This window comes from Pelodiscus sinensis, chromosome 13 (assembly GCF_052426305.1).
Source record: "Pelodiscus sinensis isolate ZL-2025 chromosome 13, ASM5242630v1, whole genome shotgun sequence".
Classification (NCBI taxonomy): domain Eukaryota; kingdom Metazoa; phylum Chordata; order Testudines; family Trionychidae; genus Pelodiscus; species Pelodiscus sinensis.
In genome coordinates, this window is record NC_143064.1 from 12,067,650 (window position 1) to 12,089,934 (window position 22,285).

The following is a 22,285-nucleotide window of genomic DNA, read 5'->3' on the forward strand; positions in this document are numbered from 1 at the left end:
CAGTGTTGGTAACAGCTGTAGCTCTTAAACTGAACTGTGTTTCCTCATTTCCATTTAGATTGCCAGATTCTATACAATCTATTAATATTGGAAATGGCAGAACAGTAGAGATGTCAATTTCCTAAATCACACTGAAAACTCAAGTGGGAGTTTTGCAAGGCACTTCAGTGGCAGCAGAAGCAAGCCCCATAATCGGTGTCATTTGTCCCAGAACTTGTGCAGCATAGTACATTGCCTGTGTAAATGGAGCCAGTTAGCATTTGACCTTTAATAGCTTCAACAAGCATCTTCCTTCCTAACTTGACTCTTATTCTTGTTGCTGTCCGATTCTAAGAACGTAGGTTGTCCAATAAAAATAGTTTGTCTAACGTTTGTGCTGCTCTGACCGGTGTAACAATTTCACAGCACCCATGATAGCACACACACAATATGCACCCACTTTTCCTTTTGGGATATTTGTGCTAGAATTATAAGCAACAGAAGCAGAATTCCTCGTTGCTGTAGTCAGAATTCAGACACATCTCTGCCCGCCTTGCAATTCTCTTGCAAGCCACTGGCCTTATTGCAGGTCATTCCTCATGTGTCCAGGAGTAGATTTCCTCTCCCACACTTACAGGAAGAAGAGATCCTGTTTTGCCACACCAGAACTGGACATGGGTCCCTATGAATAAGAAATGACAGAGGAGCAATCTTTGTCTCCATCCAAAGAGTCATTCTCTTCATCCGACAAGACAATAACTTCAGCCCTGGCACTGTCGATTGCTGACTTTAAAGATTCCTGCGACCTCCTGTCATGGCCCATGTTTTTGGAAATGGAGACGGCATTTATATGAGAGAAGTCTCGTATTGATACTTTGAGAGACATAATATCAGCCAGAGTTGCCCTTCCAACTAATAAGGGGACCGTGGAACTGGCCAAAGGACTGGCAAACCCCAGCCGCTCTTCATCCCACTTCTAAACTAGTGGAGAAGAAATAACAGGTCCACCTAAAGGGCTTTGAGTACTTTTACCTCCATGTACATCCAGGATGTTTTGGCAGACGTTTCTTGCAGTAAGTCCGCAAAAGGCATGCTTATGGACAAAGTTGCTAAGATGTAGGATCTTTTGGGATGTAAGGAATATTCATCAGCTTCTCTGTAGCTTCAGGTGGTGAACATTCGGGCTCTGTTCCCTGAATACAATCTGATCTCTCAGCACAGCAACTAGATGCTCCATCCAGACCTGAAGTCACTTCACCTTCTGGTGTGTGTGTTGGCTGCCTAAGCACCATGCATAGAGATTACTACCAAGTCCAGTAAATCCTGATACAAAGCACAAAGATATCAACCAGTAAGACTGGCTCATGAAAATAGAAGAGGTTCTCAATCCAGTGTGGCCTGAACCTGGAGATGTCCTTGATACTGAAGATCCTCAACTACTTATTGCACCAAAAATAGTCTGTCCTTTCATTCAGTTGTATTAAGGTCTACTTTGCAGCAGTCTCAATTTGCCATCTGCCTGAACAGTCATGCTCTGTCTCTTCATTCCCAATGGTATCAAAGTTTCGCTAAGAGCTATTATACACTGGTCAGAGAACTTTCTCATGCCTGCGACCTCAATGTGGTTTTCATGAGGCTGATAGAGCCTCACTGTGAACCTCTTTTGGAATTTTCACTGCACCACCGCACTTTGAAGATGGTTTTCATATCACTTCAAACAGAAGGGTGAACATCAGGCACTTAGGGTACATCTAGACTACATGGCTCCATCGACGGACCCATGTAAAGTAGTTTCCTCGGCATAGTCAAAGAAGCGGGGATTTAAATAATTCCCACTTCATTAAAATAATGGCCGACGTGCTGTGCCGCCAATCAGCTGATCCGGCACAGCACGGCAGCCTAGACACGGCGGGGGCGACAAGAGAAGCCTTTGTCAACTGCGCCGGTGTGCCTCGTGGACACATTATTTCAAAATTATTGAAAGTTCCTATGACCTTCTTCTGATATGATTCTCTTAGGGTCTGTCTACACAGCAAAGCCATTATTTCGAAATAACTTTACCAGCGTCTACACAGCCAAATGGCTATTTCGAAATTAATTCGAAATAGCGGAGGGCTTATTTTGAAATTGGTAAACGGCATTCCATGAGGAATAGTGCCAATTTAGAAAGTGCTATTTCAAATTAAGTGCTGTGTAGACTTATTTCGAAAGAGGGGGCCTCCAGCCCTTCCCAGGGTGCCCTGGTGGCCACTCTGGGCACAACCAAGAAAACTCCTCTCCCTCCCCACCTCCCTGGAGCCCTTAAAGGGGCTGTGCCAACTCCAAGCCTGCCAGCCCAGAGCCAGCAGTCTCTGCACCTGACCCAACGGATCCAGCATGAGCCAGGCAGCCTGTGCCAGCCAGCCCTCCACCACTCTCCAGGACCATCTGCCAGCTCCCAGGAGCCTGCCTGGGGCTGGAAAAGGCAGGCACCTGCCTGGTCCAGTGCGGAGATCAGGGACCTAATTCAGGTTTGGGGGGATGCCTCCAACATTCATGATCCCCACACTAAATGGAGGAATGCAACCATCTACAGGCCTGGCACCAAAGGCCACATGCGAACTCAGGAGCAGGTTTGCATGAAAATAAAGGAGCTGCGGCAGGCATATGCCAGGGCTACAGAGGACAGCTCCTAACCAGGGGCAGACCCAGACCCCTGCCCCTATTGTGATGCCATGAACTGCATCCTGGGGGGCAGGGAGGTCTGTGGCCCCCAGATGGTCATCGACCCTGGGGCAAAGCTTTCTGCCTTCTGCTGCTCCAGCCCCTGCTGTCTCCCCAGATACTGCTCCTCCCCTCACTCATTCTCCCCCTCCCGCTTCTTCCTCCCCACACCCCCAGGGATGCTGAGGCCCCTGCACCTGCGGTGCTGGGAGACAGTTGGGCCGGTGAGACCCCCAACCCTGAGCTTCTCCTCTCCCTTCCTCCCCTTGCCTCCCCCTACCAGCTCCCTCCTCCCAGGTTTCCCCCTCCCCTCTCCCACCTTCTTTCCCCAGTCTCACCTCAGTTTCATTCTCCCCCACCCCAGTTTTGTTCAATAAGGAGGCTTTGTTGTAATGAACACGTGTCTTTTATTGTACAGCAGGAAGGGGGGGTTAAGGAGAGGTAAGTGGAAGGACATGAGGGAGGAATGAGGCACAAGCCCCCAGTGGGGTACACCAGGGAGACTGTTACTGTCTGCAGAACATGCTGCCAGGCTCACAGCAACATGTCCAGGAGAAGCACCAGAGTGCCCAGGGGCAGCTCTGGCTCCATGCTGCAGAGTGCTGTGGTGTCCTGAGTTAGGGCAACCAGAGCACGCAGAGAAAAACGTGTTCTGCTGTCCCTCAGTGAGGTAGGCAAGCAAGCAGGGAAACCTTAGAACTGGCTGTCCAGGGGGTGAGAGGAAGCCTTTAAGCACAGGTTTCAGATAGCCTCAGACAGCAGCCACACAAAGTAACTCCTGACCTGATGCCCTGCCAGAACCAGTTCCGGCCAGCTTTAAATGCGATTCAGCATTCTATCAGTGTGGACACGCTATTTCGAAATAGCATTTTGTGTCTAGATGTGTTATTTCAAAATAAGGGTATGTCTACAGTATAGCGTTAATTCGAGTTAACTAAATTTGAAATAGTTAATTCGAATTAAGCTAATTTGAATTCACGCATCTACACACAAAACCTATTTTGAAATAGCACTTTGCTATTTCGAAATAGCGTGTCCTCACTGAGTGGACCCTGAACCGAAGTTAAGGCTGCCCAGAACCAGTGCTGGCAGGGCATCAGGTTAGGACTTAGTGTGTGGGGCTTCTGCCTGAGGCTAACTAAGTTCCGTGCTTAAAGGGACCCGACCCCCACCCCAGACAGGGGTTCACCGCTTGCTTGTCTACTTTGATGAGGGACAACAAAGCAGTCCTGTCTTTGAGTGCCCTGAGTGCCCACACTCGGGACACCACAGCACTCAGCCACATGGAGCCAGAGCTTCCTCCCAGTACGCTGGTGCATCTCGTGAGGTTGTTGCCATCAGCCAGGCTGCACTTGCTGCAGGTTGACATCCGGGGGGTCCATCGGGGGGCTGTCATGATCCAGGAGGCCCTGAGGGAGAGCATCCACCCCGAGGAGCCCTTAGAGCCTCCCTGGTCCTCCCCACTGGGGGCTTGTGCCCCATTCCTCCCTCACGTCCTTGCGCTTACCCCTCCCTAGTCCCCCTTCCTGATGTCCAATAAAAGACACGTTTTTTCATAAACACAAACTGTCTTTATTTAACAAAACTGGGGAGGGGGAATGAAACTCTGGAGAGACTAGGGAAAGGAGGTGGGAGACCGGAGGAGAGAGGGTGGGAAAGGGAGGGGGAAAACTGGGAGGAGGGAGCTGGAAGGGGGAAGCAAGGGGAGGAAGGGGGAGGAGAATCTCAGGGCTGGGGGGTCTCGTCGGGCCACATGTCTCCCAGCATGGCGGGTGCAGGGGCCTCAGTGTCCCCGGGGGGTTGGGGAGGAGGTGCAGCAGTCAAGGTGGGGGTGTGTGGATATTGAGGAGGAAGGTGAGGAGGTTGAGGAGGGAGAGATGCGAGGTGGGCAGGAGTGGGAAAAGGAACAGTAACTGGGGGGTCAGCAGGCACTGGGGTGGCACGGGGCAGCACACTCTGTAGCTGGGCCTGAAGGTGTGAGTACATGGCACAGTCCTGGACAAGCTGTTCCTGGTGGAGTTGCAGGTCCTCCTGCACCCAGCCCTGGATGGTGCAGTGCAGGGCTCGCAGGGCCCCCAGGTGCTGCTCTCGGTACCTCTGCTGTGTTGCGATGCTCCCGTGGAGCCCTCTGGTGCGGGAGCATGTCCTAGGTAGGGTGGTGCGCCCTGCACATGCAGTTGTGAAGAAAGAAAGGGAGTGGTCAGTTCTTCCTGGGGACACAGAGAATGATGCCTAGTGCCCCCTGTGAGGCGAGGACAATCATGCCCTGCACCGTCAGAGCTGACGTGGTTGCACAGAGGCCATGGTTGGGATGTCTGGCTCTCCCCGGGAGTGGGAGCTGCCCCAAGACCACACCCATGCCCCTGTGCCGTGTATAGTGCAGCCGAGGTGGGGGGGAGATGTGCACAAGTGGCTGTGTGATCCGTGGGAGGCATGGCCCACACACACAGTCCCTGGTCTCCCTTCCTGTCCCTCTCCCCCGGTAGGGACAGTGATGGCACTTACCTGGTATGGCCTCCCCTGACGATTCTGTTGACTCCAGTGCTGGGACAGCTCGAAGGTCCCGCTGGCGTGGCACCCTCCGTGCTGGCCCCTCTGCCATACCTGGGTCAGGGCCGTCTGGTCTTGGCTCACTGCCCCCTGGGGTGGTGCGGACCATCCCGCCCCCCCAGGATGTGGTTGTGGGCGGGGAAGTAGGGGCAGGTGTCAGCCCCTACTGCGGACCTGCCCCTGGTGGCCCTGGTGAACCCCTGCCGCAGCTCTTTAATTTTCAGGTGCACCTGCTCCTGGGTGTGCCTGTGACCTTTCGGACATTGGGGGCCTTCCCCAAAACCTCTAGGACCATGACTTCCGCACCAGTCCAGGCAGGTGCGCACCATCTATAACCCCTGGCTGACCCCTGGGTGCTGGGGGACTTGGTGGGGGACTGCTGGCTGGCACTGGCTGCTTGGCTCATTATGGGGCCACCGGGTCAGGGGCAGAGACTGCTGGCAGGCCTGGCTCTGGCACGTGTCAACTGGCCAGAGTCTATCCCTTTAAGGGCTCCAGGGCTGGCGGAGAGGAGAGGAGTTTTCCTGGTTTGACCCAGAGTGGCCACCAGGGGAAACTGGGAAGGGCTGGAGGCCAGCTAATTTGAATGAAATGTCTACACAGCACTTATTTTGAATTAGTTATTTCAAATTTGGCGTTACCCCTCGTAGAATGAGGTTTACCAAAATCAAATTAAGCACTCCGCTATTTCGAATTAAATTTGAATTAAATTCTAAATAGCAGTTTGCACGTATAGATGCTATTGAAGTTAATTTGAAATAAGGGCTGTTATTTCGAATTAACTTTGCAGTGTAGACATACCCTAAGCTATTTCAAAATAACTATTTTGAAATAAGATATTTCGAAATAACACTGTAGTGTAGACATACCCTTAAATACATAAACACAGAGGCCTCAATACTGGCTTGTGTACAACACAGTTTGGATTGAATTTAGTTTAATTTCTTTTCCAGTTCCATGCATAACTAAATAGAACTCTCATAGACTCTAAAGGAATTTTTTTCAAGCTCAAATGGTCTTATTTTTTCTTATTTGTACATTATTAATTATAAAACTGTGAATAAAGGAGAAAAACATATGCCAAATTCTTAATGTAATAACAATATTTTAATAAGTGAAAACCTGCCTATTTTCTTTGGGACTAATTTTCCTGGTAAATCAAGCTACTATGCAACCGCAAAGTTTCTAAATACTTTTTTCTTTTTAAGTTTCTTTAAAGTCTTTTCATTAACTCCACATTTTCAGGATCATCTCCAAAATCATTTGTCTCCAATTTCCCACCCACCCACCTAATACAGTAGTTTAATTGTTGAGCTACCATTCTAAAGCAAATACTTGTTACTGCTTCTTCTGGTTGGTAACCGATACTTTCAGAGATGTCACTTTCGTGCAGCTCCCGGAATATCTTTTCTCACTAGCAAGAAAAAAACACCATTTTCCCCCTATTGAGTCCCCCAGACCAGTAAGAAAAGGCAGGAGCTTTGCCACTGTACTGCACCTTTCCCTTCTCCTCACAACAGATATGAAGAGTGAAGGAACACCTGTAAGGTCACCTCACCAGTAATTTCTGGTTGTTGCTGATAGACACAATTTAGAGCAGTTGTTCTATGTTACAGCAGGGCAAAACCAGTGCCAGGCACAGTGGGACATAATGGCTGTGACTAGACTGGCCAGTTTTTCCGGAAAATCAGCCGCTTTTCCGGAAAAACTTGCCAGCTGTCTACACTGGCTGCTTGAGTTTCCGCAAAAGCACTGACTTCCTACTGTAAGAAATCAGTGCTTTTTGCGGAAATATTATGCTGCTCCCGTTTGGGCAAAAGTCCCCTTTGCGCAAAACTTTTGCGCAAAAGGGCCAGTGTAGACAGCTGAGATTTGTTTTGCGCAAAAAAGCCCCAATCGCGAAAATGGCCATCGGGGCTTTTTTGCGCAAAAGCGCATCTAGATTGGCACAGACGCTTTTCCGCACAAAGTGCTTTTGCGGAAAAGTGTCCGTGCCAATCTAGAGACTCTTTTCCGCAAATGCTTTTAACGGAAAACTTTTCCGTTAAAAGCATTTGCGGAAAATCATGCCAGTCTAGACATTCCCAACATGGCGTACCGCCTCCTTTCTCTTTTTGTCCCCATAAGGCTTCTGTGGGAAATGCAACTTGGATGGACCTCAGAGTGGAGCTGTAGTTCCTCCTTATTTAGTCCTGTTGAGATCCTTCCACAGTGAGGCTAGGCCTACACTTCAGGCTTCTTGCGGAAGAGATCTTCCACAAAAACTTCTTGCGCAAAAGCTCGTCCACGCTGCAAAAGCGTGTCCAGACTGCACGGACACTATCTCACAAGAAAGTTCTGATTGCCATTAACAGAACTGCTACCAGGGCACCTGTGCTTCATTCTATTTGAACGTTTGCACAAAAAAACCCTGTTTCCTGGCCACATACACCTTTTTGCGCAAGAGTTCTTATTCAAAAAGGAATTATTCCTCGTACAATTATTCCTCGTAGAAAGAGGACCTAGACCGCAAAAAGTCCTCTGTTCTGTCAATTCACTGTAAATTTACTTGTGTAAAAACATGCTTGAGGTGTGGATGCTCTGCAGGTTTTTTCACAAAAACAGGTGTTTTTGCACACAAACCCTGTAGTGTGTAGACGTAGCCTCTGAGATGTTGTAACAATTCTCCCTACTAAGTTGATGCTCCAAGATCTGAGTGTAAAAGATCCAAAAGAAACTTTTGGGGCAATGGTATAGGTCAGAGCTGAATAACCAGCTGTTCCAGGATTGAATTTAGGTCCCCATTCAGGACAGAGGGAGAATCAGCATTCATTTTCTGTTTTTCTTGATACCCCCTGGCTGTGTCTAGACTGGCAAGTTTTTACGCAAAAGCACCTGCTTTTGCAGAAAAACTTGCCAGCTGTCTACACTGGCCGTTTGAATTTCTGCAAGAACACTGACGATCTCATGTAAGATCGTCAGTGTTCTTGCGGAAATACTGTGCTGCTCCTGTTCAGGCAAAAGCCCTCTTGCTCAAACCATTTGCGCAAGAGGGCCAGTGTAAACAGCACGGTACTGTTTTGCGCAAAAAAGCCCCGATGGCTAAAATGGCGATCGGGGCTTTTTTGCGCAAAACTGCATCTAGATTGGCCATGGACGCTTTTCCACAAAAAGTGCTTTTGCGGAAAAGTGTCCTGCCAATCTAGACGTGATTTTCTGAAAATGCTTTTAACGGAAAACTTTTCCGTTAAAAGCACTTCCGGAAAATCATGCCAGTGTAGACGTAGCCCCTGAGTTTTGGATTTGGGGTTTAAAACATAACTCAGCCAAAACTACTAAGTTTTGGGCCATATTTGCTTCACACTTGGGTCAAGCTTGCCCTCACCAGGGAAACTTTGCCTGCTGTTTGTTTTTTGTTTTTTTCTTAAAGCTCTTTGTATAGACATCGATTTTCCTCTGAAGTTTCCTAACTTTCTCTGAGTGGCTCCGTCACTGTTCTAGAATGAAGCTGTAAGAGAACCAGTTCTAACTTCATTGTTACATGGTATGATCTGATGGGGACCCTGGGTAGAATCGAAGCAGTTCTGCTGGACATTAGAAAAATTACCAACTGACACTCAGTGTGTCCCCATTTCTTTTTTATTTCCCTTCACATGAAATAAAAGACCTGAAGCATTGGAACAATGAACCAACTGGCAAGGCATTTCTGGTTTACCATTTCAGCTCTTTTGGTGAAACTTCCATTGCATTCCAATGAAGTTTATTCAGGTGAGCTCAGACTGCTTTTGGTCTTGTCTACACTGGATTTATCTTCCTAACATTTCCCATTGTGCCATTCATCGCTGCCGTTTCTGCACATCACAGTGGGAGGGCTAGTGTAGCTAAGGTAGCCGCTGCTGCTAGTGTATAACATCCGTGTTGTCTAGACCGGGGTGAGAGGTCATGGCAGTGAAAATACCAGTAACAAGTCTGTGCTATGCTGTACTCAGGGTGACGCATGGCGTGGGCAGGGGTTACATACTCCCCCTGCCAGGAGGCTCGTCCCACGCTTCAGAGATCCACCCATCTGAAATCCCTGCCCAGCCAACACTTGTTACGTCAGGCCCGTGGGTGGGTCATCAAACCTGGGATCCCTGGATCTGAAAGTATGAGTCTTGACCGCTTGCGGGCCCACTGACAGGGGTGGGGGGGGATGGTAAGGGCACAATTGCCCCAGGGCCCAGTGATTCAAAGGGACCCAGGGCTCCAGCTGCCACTGCTGCAGCAGTAGAGCAGTGGTGGCTGAAGCCCTGGTATGTCTAAATCACTGCCAGAGCGCCACGCAGTGTTCTCTGGGCAGCGCTAAGGGCTGGGGGGGGGGGTATGCTGTACTTCAGGCCGTGCTGAGGACCAGCTTCCCTCAGCCCCACCCCTTCCAGCCTCAACTCTGCCCCTTCCTGGAGCAGGGAGCCACCTCCCACCCACCTTGCCCAGGGGCCCTTGGAAGCTGTCAGCTCTGCTGACCGCCTGAGTGAAAACACCCAGTCCTGTCTGCCAAAGCTGTCCCAGGCTCATCTGTTCTTACATGGTCTAACCACCACAAGAGGGGGCAAAGCAGGCATGTTTTTACACTCTCACTATTGTTAATGTCTATGAAATTCAAGGATGGCAGCATTGGTGGAAAATGTAAGGGAGGAAACTCATTATAGGGTAACTAAGACTTAATGTTTCGCACCCAATTTACCCTTGGTGAGACACTGGGCGTAACTTTTTGCTTCGGTTCTGAAAAAAAAAATCTTCACTGCCCACAGGAATCACATTAGCATCTAAAGTTTTGATTTCCAAGGGGGCCAACGTTTTCAAACCCATTTTGCAGCTCCTGTACGAGCTTATGCTCCACTTCCAAAGACCATCCTACCTGCTCTGGGAACTGACACTGGATTGCAACAAACAGCTGTTGATTTCTTTCCAAACTACCCAGGTACTTCGCAGTGCAGCTTGAGCTGAATTCAACTTTCAAATACTTTTAGATAAACTTGTTGCCTATCTGAGTCTCTACGCAGTGGCCTAAGGTGGGAATGGGGTTGTTTCGATACCAATGCTGAAATCCCCACAGCTCATATTTGAAGGTGTTTTTGTTTCCTCATAAAATGAAAATTAACTTTCTCCAGTGCCCATAGCAAGAATATCAGTGCCCTATCTCCTCCCCACTGCAGTTCCTGATGCTGGGGACATACCAGGGTTGAGCAAAAGAAGTAGTCAGTGCACACTGGCTTATGGTCTCTGTGCAGGGATACAGAATCATGGTTCCGTGACTGGTTGCTGTTGACTCTTTGGTTCACCGTGGTGATTGGGGAAGGGAGCTCCATAAGAGTCAGGCAAAGCCAGTTAAGCTCCTAATCCTCTTCTACCTGGGGCTCCCAAATCCTGACAGGGAAGCAGGCAGTGAAACAACCAGATTTACTCTCTCTTTTATTTCCCCATGATGCAATGGGGGAGCAGCTAAGCAGCTGCCTGGGGAAAAGGAGAGCAGCTGTTGAAGGCACTCCCAGCTCACACTGGGTCTTTATCTGGGGCTGGTTGGGAAACGATTGGAAGTAAGGGGTAATGTTGCCCCCATCCCTTGCTGTAGTAACTGCATGTATTGAAACTCATTAGTCAAAAAATCCCAGGTCCCGGTTCAGGGAACATATTCAGATATACGTTGGTCTCTAGGGACGAAATTTAGAACTTTAAGAGCCACAAGTGGCTTCTTGGCCACGGACTGGACAGACTTAATCTGCTTCACATTCCATTTCTTTCTAACTGAGTTTTACTGTAGACTTCGCCAGTGTCGACGGCGCCCAGCACAAAATGAGCATCCTTTGGAATTTAGAGCCGCACTCTTTGTTCAAGAGATCAATCAACTGGAATGGAGGTTAGCGCATTTTGACTTCCTTCCTCACAAAAATGATGACATTATTCTCTTCACGTTAGCAGTCAGCAGTTCTGGCTCGTGGTTTTTTGGGGGACCGGAATCCATAAGAACTGCAAGACAGCTGTCATCTGGTTGGCAGGGGAGGGTGACAGTTGTGCTAACATTAGCATCTGCTCCTGGCAGGGAGGGACGAGGCTCGCAAATTCAGCCTGCAGAGGCCCTTTTGCCCACCCTTGTAGTAGATGGAGTCCCAATCCATGAATGGAGCTCCTACTTGTTGAGATAATTCACATAATAATAGTACACAGCTTTTTTTACTGTATTATTTATTACAATTCTTTACTGGAAAGTGATATTTTATGCAATGAGACAAAACTAAATGGGGAGGAAGCAAATATTACTAAAATGGGTATATTTTTATCTAGTCCATCTGGACTGCATGTATGTTTCATGGAATAGCCTCAAAGTTACTAGAAGGCGGAACAATAACTATTTTTAAACGTGCATAGAGGACGTTTTAACATGTTTCTTTGGCTGTTATTGAAGGGAAAGTGCTCTGTATCAAAAATTGAAAACACACATAAATAGAATAGAAATTACTCTGACTAAAATGATGGAGAGAAAGACATCAATAGTAAGATTGAAGAAAGAAGAATATTCTTCCATTATTCATAGTCTTTAGAATTGTCTTCCTCCATTCCTCATGTCCTCTCCCATTTATCACACTATTTTTTTTCTTGCAAAGTTTAAGGAATACAATCAGTTTATCCTAGGGAAAGAAATATAACGAGAATGTATTGCAATTTTATTGCAAGTATTACAGAAGCAGGCGTTTTTCTTAAAGCTTCCGTTCCAGAACTCACCTGATTCTCTGCTCTCATTTTTTAAAGTAAGTTACTAGCCTCCATAGATGCAGAGAAAAGCATGAACCTGTGATCCCAATGAATCTCAAAGAATAAAATTCCAGAAGATACATTCTCTATATTATTTTTTTAATATCGTGATTTTTTTAAAGCTAGATTCTTGACTTTTAGATGATAAGTGTTGTTAATCATAGAATTGTACGATTGGCAGTAACCTTGATAGGCATTTAGTCCAGTCCCCTGCACTCAAGGAAAGAGTTAGTATCTAGACCATCCCAAATAGGTGGTTGTCTAACCTGTTTTTAAAACTTCTAATGACAGAGATTCCACAACCTTCCTAGGCAATTTGTTCCAGTGCTTAACCACCCTGACAATTAGGGTATGTCTACACTACAGCACTAATTCGAACTAACTTAATTCAAATTAGTTAATTTGAAATAAGCTAATTCGAATTAGTGCATCTAGACCTACAAACTAATTCGAATTAGCATTTTGCTAATTCGAAATAGCATGTCCACATTGAGTGGACCCTGAACCGAAGTTAAGGCTGGCCAGAACCAGTGCCGGCAGGACATCAGGTTAGGATTTAGAGTGTGGAGCTGCTGCCTCAGGCTAGCCGAGGGCTGTGCTTAAAGGGACCTGACCCCCACCCCGGACAGACAGTTCTCAGGGTTCCCCGCTTGCTTGTCTACCTCGATGAGGGACAGCAAAGCAGTCCTGTCATGGAGTGTCCTGAGTGCCCACACTCGGCACATCACAGCACTTGGCCATCAGCCCAGCTGCACTTGCCGCAAGCTGCCATCCGGGGAGTGTCAATCAGGGGGGCTGTCAGGATCCAGGAGGCCCTGCAGGAGAGCTTCCACCCCAAGGAGCCTCGTGCCCCATTCCTCCCTCACCTCCTTCCTCTTACCCCTCCCTAGCCCCTCTTCCTGATGTAAAAAATAAAGGACACGTGTGTTCAAAAATAGAAACTCTCTTTATTTAACAAAACGGGGGGGGGGAGCGATTAACCTCTGGGGAGGTGGGAGAGAGGAAGAAAGAGGGTGGGAGCTGGAAGGGGGAAGCCAGGGGAAGAAGGAGGAGGGGAAGTATAAAACTATGGTACGCCATATCTTCAGTACTGTGGTACTATACTATCTTCAGACAGATGTGGTCTCCTAACCTCAAAAAAAGATATTTTGGCCTTCGTAAGGGTTCAGAAAAGGGAAACTAAAATGATTAGGGGTTTGGAACAGGTCCCATTTGAAGAGAGGCTAAAGAGACTGGGACTTTTCCAGCTTAGAAAAGAGGAGACTGAGGGGGGATATGATAGAGGTCTGTAAAATCATGAGTGGTATGGAGAAGGTGAATAAAGAAAAGTTCTTGATTAGTTCCCATAATATAAGGACTAGAGGACACCAAATGAAATTAATGGGCAGCAGGTTTAAAACTAATAAGCGAAAGTTCTTCTTCACACAGCACATAGTCAACCTGTGGAACTCCTTGCCACAGAAGGCTGTGAAGGGTAGAACTATAACAGAGTTAAAGAGAAGTTAGATAAATTCATGGAGGTTGGGTCCATGGAGTGCCATTAGCCGGGGGGTAGGAATGGTTTTCCCGGCCTCTGTATGTGGAAGGCTGGAGTTGGATGGCACGAGACAAATCGCTTGGTCATTGTCTTCGGTCCATCCCCTTCGGGGTACCTGGTGCTGGCTGCTATCGGCAGACAGGCTACTGGGCTAGATGGACCTTTGGTCTGACCCAGTATGGACATTCTTATGTTCTTATATTCTAAGCTCAGAGCTCAGGGTCGGGGGTCTCACTGGACCAACTTGATTTTCATGCAAACCTGCTCCTGGGTTCGCATGTGGCCTTTGGTGGCCAGGCTGGCAGCTATCCTGCCTTAGACGGCCACTTTCCTGTGGCTAGTGCGGAGATTGTGGACATTGGAGGTCTCTCCCCAAACCTCGATGAGGTCCACTATCTCCGCACTAGACCAGGCAGGCGCCCACCTCTTGCGACCTCAGGCAGGCTCCTGGGAGCCGCCAGCCTGGTCCTGGGAAGAGGCAGAGGGCTGGGTGGCAGCGAGTGGCTGGCTCATGACGTGTCAGGTGCAGGGTCTGCTGGCTGGGTGCTGGCAGGCTTGCAATTGGCACAAGCACTGTAGCCAGAATGTGCCCCTTTAAGGGCTCCGAGGCCAGGAGGGAGGCAGAAGAGTTTCTCTGGTTTGGCCCAGGGTGGCCACCAGGGCAAGCTGGGGAGGGCTAGCCTCCCACTAGTTCGAATTAAGTGGCTACACAGCCCTTAATTTGAACTACTTAATTCGTACTAGGCATTACTCCTCGTAGAATGAGGTTTACCTAGTTCGAATTACGCACTCCGCTAGTTGGATTTAAATTTGAACTAGCGGTTTGTATGTGTAGCTCCTATTAAAGTTAATTTGAACTAACAACTGTTAGTTCGAATTAACTTTGTCGTGTAGACATACCCTTAGGAAGTTTTTCCTAATTTCCAACCTAAACCTCCCTTGCTGCAGTTTAAGTTCATTGCTTCTTGTCCTATCATCAGAGGCCAAGGAGAACAATTTTTCTCCCTCCTGCTTGTAACAACCTTTTATGTACTTGAAAACTGTTATCATACTCTCCCCTCCTCCCACCCCAAGTATTCTTTTCTCCAGATTAAACAAACCCACTTTTTTCAGTCTTTCCTCATGGATCATGTTTTCTGGATATTTAATCATTTGTATTGCTCTGTTCTGGACTTTCTCAAAAAATGTGACACCCAGAACTGGACACAATATTCCAGTGCAATGCTGTAATGGAAGCTATAATAGTCTGGTGTTATAAATGCAAACCAAGTCAGGCATCAAATGACTTTCGGGAATCCTCTTTTTATAAAACATATGCATAAATATTGTATTCAGGAGGAAAAAGCCCCATGTGACCCAACAGCTTGGCATCTTTGAAATACTCCTGTCTTGTCTATTCATTGTGCATGTCAATGATACTGTTTTCTTTGTGTGAAACAGTGATCCCAAACCGGCCAGCCTTAGCTGAGATTGTTGTCGTTGGGTCTATAGCCATCATTCTTGCTCTGCTGAGTGGAATGGTCCTTTGGTTTTTTATCCTGTAAGTATCTAGGTAAGATACAACACATCCTTCACAGCAGGGTTAACAGTCCCAAGCTCTGAGCCTGCCCTCAGATCAAACGGGCAGACGCTAGTGGCAGTAAGAAGCCATACTGACTTCACAGAAACTCTGTGCAGGCACAGGGGTCTGCTTATGTAAATCTAATTGCAGGATTGGTTCCATGGGCATCCATATGCCAATCTATTGGCAGACATCATGTGTTAGAATTAGCCAGCACTGTGAGGCAGACAGTGTATAATAATAGGGAGGAGTGACGGAAAAGAGGGATGCAGGAGAGAAAATGGACAAGCAGGGATCCAAGGAAGCTGACCAGATAAAATGGGGCCAAAGTTAAGAGCTGGAGAAAGATTTTATGTAAATATTGCCAATTAAACCCAGGGAAAGGTAGAGGGTGATTTCCCTTGCTCTGACAAAAAACACTCCCCTTCTGGATACTGTTACATATCCAGGAGGCAGGATAGTGCCAAGAGTTTATAGATACTTTGAAAAGCAAATGTTTTGCCTTTGAAATGCACAAAGTTACAGGCACTTTTAAGAAGGGAGTAAAATAAAATTGCAGAGTAGAATAACACTAGACCCCCGGAAAGTGCTTCTTTTTGGCATGATTTTCAGGTACAAAGTATAAACCTGCATGGAAGTTTGGTTGCCCAGCTATGCTGCTGCCTTCCCAGATTATGATTTTAAGAATGTGTCTTTTCAAAAAACCTAGGACAATGAATACATTGTGCCATCCCTTTCTCCAGCCTCCCAGCAGGAACCATCTCAATTCTTGTCCTCCTCAGAGAGCTAGCAGAGTAGATCAGAAATGATAGTTTTCTAAATGTTTGTGCGCCACTTGACTCCCACTCACATTTTATTTTGAAGGATTAAGGTGTGAATTTTTTCCATTAGTGTCTGGAACTGAGCCCCTGTTAGCAGCATAAAAGGGAGTCACAGAGCTTGATTATGCTTCTATATACACCAATTTTATACTGGAGCAGTTTCACTTAATCCTGATTTACATTAATGGTAGCGACTATGGTGTCTGGCCCTGAATTACTCTGTAGAGCATTTCTCAGCTACCCCAATGGCAGTGCTAAACAAGGTAATACAAGAAAAGTCCTACTTCCCACTGTCAGGGACATCAGTCCAGGCTGAATTTATTTGTAGTAAACTTAAAAACAGATCAAATGATCCCCCCCGATTTTAATTGACTAGAGGTCCTGTAGTTCCATCATACCTTATGGTCTGTGACAAGCTGGCTTTCTGCAGAAAACAAACTGATGATCCTTAGGAAGAATTAAGTGGAAAAATGATCCAAGGATGTGAATACAAAAGACCTACCAACTACAGCCCCAGCTTATCAAACACAGCAGACTTCTGGAAGTGTAGTATGATGATAAAAACAATTGGAAGGAACAGTATTAAAATAAGTGGAAGTTCTCATCTTCTTAAACATGAGATAGAAAATTCTAAGTACTTGATTTCATACACTAAACCAGACATTTGCAGCACTCAGGGCTAGACCTGCACTACATGCATGAGTAAAAATCTGACATGTGAGTAAAAGCTGCAGAATGGGGAAGCAACCTAGAAATACTTGCTGCTTCTTCCAGATCCTCCCTTGTAACTACTGGTGCCAGAGGGCGTGGCATACAGAGCCAGATTTTCAAGTGTTCAATACTAACAATTGTAATTGAATTTTCAGCAAGAGCTCAGCTTCCCCCAGGTCCCCGTGTGACATTTATGATTAGGTTTTCCAAAGGGACCAGCAAAATGCACCCAAGATGCTACCTTTCTTTTGAAACTCGGCTCATTTTTGATGAACTGGAAGCTATGCTCTTCTGGAAATCCAGCCCTTAGGGCTTGTCTTCACTCTGTGGAAGATCAATGCTGCCACAATTAATCTTCTAGAGTTCAATATAGCAAGTCTAGTTAAGACTCACTAAATTGAACTCGGAGGGCACCCCCTCCCGCGTCCAGTACTCCTGCTTTTGCAAGGAGTAAGGGAAGCTGATGGGCACCTTCGCTCCAGTCAGCCTCCCACTGTGGGGACAGCACCAAGCTCAGCTTAAGATAAGCCGACTCCCGTGACGTATTCTATATAGGTAGAATTGCGTACCTTAAGCCAATCTGCCCAATCTAGTGTAGACCTGGCCTCAAAGTTCACATGCATTGGAGAAATACCTCATTTAATCCATTTGCAACGTGGGTCAATCACCCTAGGCAAGATCAGGATCTTTCGATTAAATCTTGCCCTGAAAAATCCCCCTTTTAATACAGCCTCTTCCTGACTTATGAACCGGTTATGAACCAAGCAATTGGTCGTAACTTGGTTTGTTCGTAAGTCGGAGCCCATAGAGTTACATGCGACTGTGCTGTTCGTAAGTGCGGATCATGTTCGTAACTCGGGGTCTGCCATTTATGACAGCTTCGGTCGTAATTGCAAAGGGTCGTAAGTCAACCATTCGCAACTCAGGGACCGGCTGTACAGCTTTTGTGCTACTTGTTGATTTACATTTGATAAACTCATTTGTTTTTCCTGCTAGCAAATGGACAAAGGAAGAGAAAACAATGGCTTTTGGTTTCAACATCCTTTCTAAACAGATTCCATTTGGGAATCTCGCCCGAGGAGGTGAAGCATGGAGCCAGCGTGAAGAATGCCGTGGATGGCAATCAAGAACTGGGAAGTTAAAAAAATTTGATTTTTCAGGTATGACTTTTTGTCTAATTAAGAAGTTAGGTCCCCTCTTTTCACTGAAGCAAAGTTAGCAACCCCATCCTGTTTTTCAGATGGACTGTTCTGAGCTGTGAAATCCTACTCTCTTCCATTGGAAAGGTGACCATGCTGTGGGCTCCCATGCATTGCAAACTTTTATGAAGTCTAAAGCCACAGCTTGTTGGGCCATTGTTACTGAAGAGAGCTATAAAGAACCCGCAATTCCCATTTTGGAAGACATTCAGAAATTTTTTAAAAAATGGACTGAAGCAGAATGAAAAATGAAATTTGAAAACTTCCTGTGGAAGAGAGGTTCTGAAATTTCATTTTGGGAAAATTAGAAACAACATTTCCTTTTGACCTTTTTGTAGGACTGCTCAAATAGCCCAGAGTTTGGGGTATGCCTGGGTGCTGAGCTGTTTGGGTAGGCCAGGCACAGAGGGCAAGTCCATCTGGCATGCTGGCGTGGAAGCCCAAGGAAGCTGAGGGGTTGGGTAAGGCAGGAAACCAATCAAGAAAATTCTGTGCTTTCCATCGGAATTTTGTTGAAATTGCTACATTTCACCAAACGTCATTTTCCAATGGAAAGCCATTCCATTGGTAAACTTCCAGCCAGCTCTGCTATTCAATCCATAAGTTGCATCATTTTCTTAAATCCTGCATCCTTTTCCGGAAGATAGCTTCCAAAAAAACTTCTTTCTGAAAGAGAGTGTCCACACTGCCAAAGCGCATCGAAAAAGCGATCTGCTTTTTCGAAAGAGAGCATCCACACTGAATGGACACTATCTCGCATGTAAGCTGTGATTACTATGAATGGAGTAGCCACCAGGGCATCTGTGCTTTTTCCTTTTTCCTCTTCTTTCGAAAGAACTCCCTCTTCCCAGTCCACACATGCCTTTTATCGAAAGAGCTCTTTCGGAAAAAGGCTTCTTCCTCGTAGAAAGAAGTTTACCAATATCGAAAAAAGCCCTCTGTTCTTTCAATCTTTTTTTGAAAGAACATGATTGCAGTGTGGACGTAAGTGAAGGTTTTTTTGGAAAAACTGCCATTTTTCTGAAAAAACTCTGCAGTGTAGACATACCCCCAGTTAGTACAGCAACATCACCGTATATTATACGATAACCATCACACTGTTCACAGGGTTACAGCTAAAACCCAAATGAGTTTCCATTATTTATTACCAGGGCTCTGTTAGTGGAGCTATGTCTAGACTGCTAGCCTCTTTCGAAAGAGGCTTTTTTGAAAGATACTTTCGAAAAAGCCTCTTCCGAAAAAGAGCATCTAGACGACAACCAGTACTTTCAAAAAAGCAAGCAAAAAAGCAAAGGAGTCTGGATGCTCTCTTTCAAAAAAGCACAGTTTGCATTACATAGAGCCTTTTTTCTGAAAGAGCACTTTCGAAAAAAGGCATTCTTCCTCGTAAAACGAGGTTTTCCATGGTCGAAAAAATGCCGTGTTCTTTCGATTTACTTTCAAAAGAATGCAGCAGCACTCTAGATTCAGGGGAAGTTTTTTTTTTTAAAAAAGGCTACTTTTTTAGAAAAAAAAAACCCTGTGATCTAGACACACCCTATGAGATCACATTATTTTAGGCCTTAGTCTATCAAAGTACTTAAACACATGGTTAATTCTAAGCATGTGAATATTCCCATTAAAGCCAATGAGACTACTCACATGCATTGCGTTAGCATGTCCTTAAGTCCCTTATTGAGTCTTTGTGATTCTAAATTTACAGTCAAGATGGGCCTTCTGTAGCACCCCTGGAGTTTGACTTGGTCTTTCACTTTCATTCTATACCAACTTCAGGCAGGCTCACTGGCTTCATAATATTTTGCCCTAGGATTTAGGAGTTAGACCCATACCTATCTTCCATCTGCTGACGTTGTGGTAAGCAGACCAGATTGATGTAAAACAAGACCATGTTCACTTGCTTTCGCATCATTTTCAGTGGCTAAGTGACTATTTTTAGCACTCCATCAACAGAGACTGAGGCCACAAGGAGGCATAGCTAATATAGCTACCTATTGTCTGAGGCTGTCTACACTAAACCTAGCAACTCATGTTAAGGTGTGCAAATCCAGATGTGTAGAATACATAGCTGGATTCAGCTTACCTTAAGCCAAGTTTGGTGGCATCCCCACAGTGGGACGCCAATGGGAGCAAATGCTCCTGTTGTCTTCCATTACTTCTCGCAAAAGGAGGCATACCAGACCCTTCCACGGTACAGAGCCAATCTGCACCATACCTTGTTCTAGGGCCCGCAATGGCTGTCAGCCTTGCTGATCCTCATATGCAATTTACTCAACTCCATGGTTTTGAGTACATTTTGCCTGCTGCTTCCATCATTTGAAACACATGAAAAATTAACTCCAGGGTTCCTAGCCCTTATAGTAGACACAGTTAGGCTGGGTTTATTCTTGTCCTTATAAAAGACAAAATCTTATAATATCTTTGTGAATCTTAACCAATAAAGTATCGTGTTACAGCTTTGAAGCTCAAAAGGAAGAAAAAGAAAGTATCAAAAGAGGCAAACGACAAGCAGAGCGAGAAAGAGAAGCCACTTGAAGAGGGGAAGGAAAAGGGGGGCAAGAAATCACAGGTGGCAAAGAGACAAGAAACACAAAAGAAATTGAGAAAAATCAAGACAATAAAGTCCAAACTGAAACGAAAGCTCCCCAAAGGAAAGAAGTTACTAACTCAAAAGAAGCTAAAGTGAAGATTGCCACAAAAAGGTATCAGATTAAAGGAAATGGAAACTGGAAAGCAAAAGGAAACAATGAGAGAGAGAAAAAATATGTAGGAAGAAAGAACTGGCCAAAACTGAGGTCACCATCCGAAGCAGGAAGAACCATAGGCAGGAACGTTAATGAGCTAAAAATCTAGGGCTGGATAATCTGACTGTCTTACTTTGTCTTACTTTGTTCTTTTTCATTGTCTTACTTTGTTCTTGATGAGAATGTTGTGTGGTTGGTGAAGTACAAGAGGTATAATAAATTGGGTGGGAAAAGATACAATATATATCTACTATTTCTATTTTGATACCAGCTAGTAGTCTTGATCAGGGTCCCATTGCACAAACATAACAAAAAGATGGTTTTCCAGATGTGCTTACAGCTAATCTAAGTGCCAGAGAAGAAACAACAAGTGGAATAATTCAGAGAGACAGCACAATCCTCTGGTCTGAGTGCTAGCATAAGATATTGAGGAGCTTGCTTCAACTCCTTCCTCCATGATAGACTCTTTTTGTATGACCACGTGTGTCTATTCCTCATCTGTAAAATGAGGATAATACCACACAGTTTCCAAGGACACATATTAAAGGTTATGAGGCTCTCAAATACTATGACAATGAGGTAGTAGCCATATAAGTTCCCCAGATAGAGAGGGGAACACAACAGTGAGACGAGATGGCTTTGATCCATATGATAAACAGTAGTAAAGCAAGCCAGCTGCCTAGCCAGTGCAAGAAGAAGTGATTTTTAGGAAGGTGTTGGCACAAGGATAATATATTGACTTTGTAGCTTATTACTGGAAGCACTTCCCACACTCACAGGCAGTCTGGGAGAAATCTCAAATGTGTATGTTGGAAAATTTCCACAAATGGCCAAAAAGCATTGCCATCATTAGCATGACTGAGGTAGGAGAGGGGTGATTTGAGAACTCAGTGATAAGAGATGTGGTCAAAACAAGGAACCAAGAAATCTATCTTTGCAGAAGCTCTGAATGGATGTGGATGCCACAAGATGGTATTTGTTAAGGCCAGAAAAGAAAAGGGGCTTACTAACCTTTTATTGCTTCAGAGGGATAGAAGTGGGTTTTGCCAACGGAAGCTCCTGATACCAGCTACATCTTTGGTTAGTCTTAAAGGTGCTACTAGACTGTTTGTTGTTTTTTAAGGTTAACCTTTTGTTGTCATCCGGAAAACCAGGGCTGATCCTCTCAGAGGAGTGCCAAAGCTGAAATTGGCAACACCAAACCAACCTTCTTTAAAAGAACCCACCCAACCAAGCAACTTTATTTCTAGAACTGAATGAGTTCAGATTCAGTCATAATAATTAGCAGCAACCATATAAATCTTCATTTTTACCATACTGGGGAAATAAGGGTTGCCACATAATAAGCAAATGGTAACTAACAATTGCAAGTTGACAAATGCAATTGCAGTCTGACCCCAAGCCCATTGAAGTCAATGGAAAGTCCACCCACTTCTGATTTCATTGGCCTTCGGATCAGGCCCAGATGAGATAATTTTATGGCCTTTTTATGGCTATTTCTTTTCTGTTCATTATTACTAGGAAAATTAAGGGAATACTTGAAGGTTAAGTAAGTGATAACCTTGACACATTCTGTTTCAGTAAGACAGCCTTAGCAGTGATGATCCTCTTTAAAAGAACTCTCCTGCTCCATTTGAAAGACTTAGACCTTCGCTGTCTAATGCTACAAAGCTTTGCAGGTATAGCTATATCAGCTAGGAATACATTGAGGGGGG

General features: G+C 45.7%; 1 protein-coding gene across 1 annotated transcript; it reads left to right on the top strand.

The window, feature by feature from the left end:
- The first annotated feature begins 8,777 nt into the window (after window positions 1-8,777).
- Window positions 8,778-20,854, top strand: LOC112544536 (uncharacterized). The gene is made up of 6 exons (XM_025180905.3): window positions 8,778-8,979; window positions 10,067-10,171; window positions 11,012-11,107; window positions 14,978-15,077; window positions 17,627-17,790; window positions 20,283-20,854. Exons 1-6 carry the CDS (start codon window positions 8,895-8,897, stop codon window positions 20,510-20,512), a joined length of 780 nt encoding a protein of 259 aa, XP_025036690.3. The 5' UTR covers window positions 8,778-8,894; the 3' UTR covers window positions 20,513-20,854.
- Window positions 20,855-22,285: the final 1,431 nt, after the last annotated feature.

Bases quoted from the DNA above. Each gene is read 5' to 3' on its own strand.
- LOC112544536 (XM_025180905.3), top strand. From the start codon at position 8,895: ATGAACCAACTGGCAAGGCATTTCTGGTTTACCATTTCAGCTCTTTTG. The intron at 8,980-10,066 runs GTGAGCTCAGAC...CCCATTTTGCAG, and splicing joins TTCCAATGAAGTTTATTCAG to CTCCTGTACGAGCTTATGCT. The intron at 17,791-20,282 runs GTATGACTTTTT...ATCGTGTTACAG, and splicing joins AAAAAAATTTGATTTTTCAG to CTTTGAAGCTCAAAAGGAAG.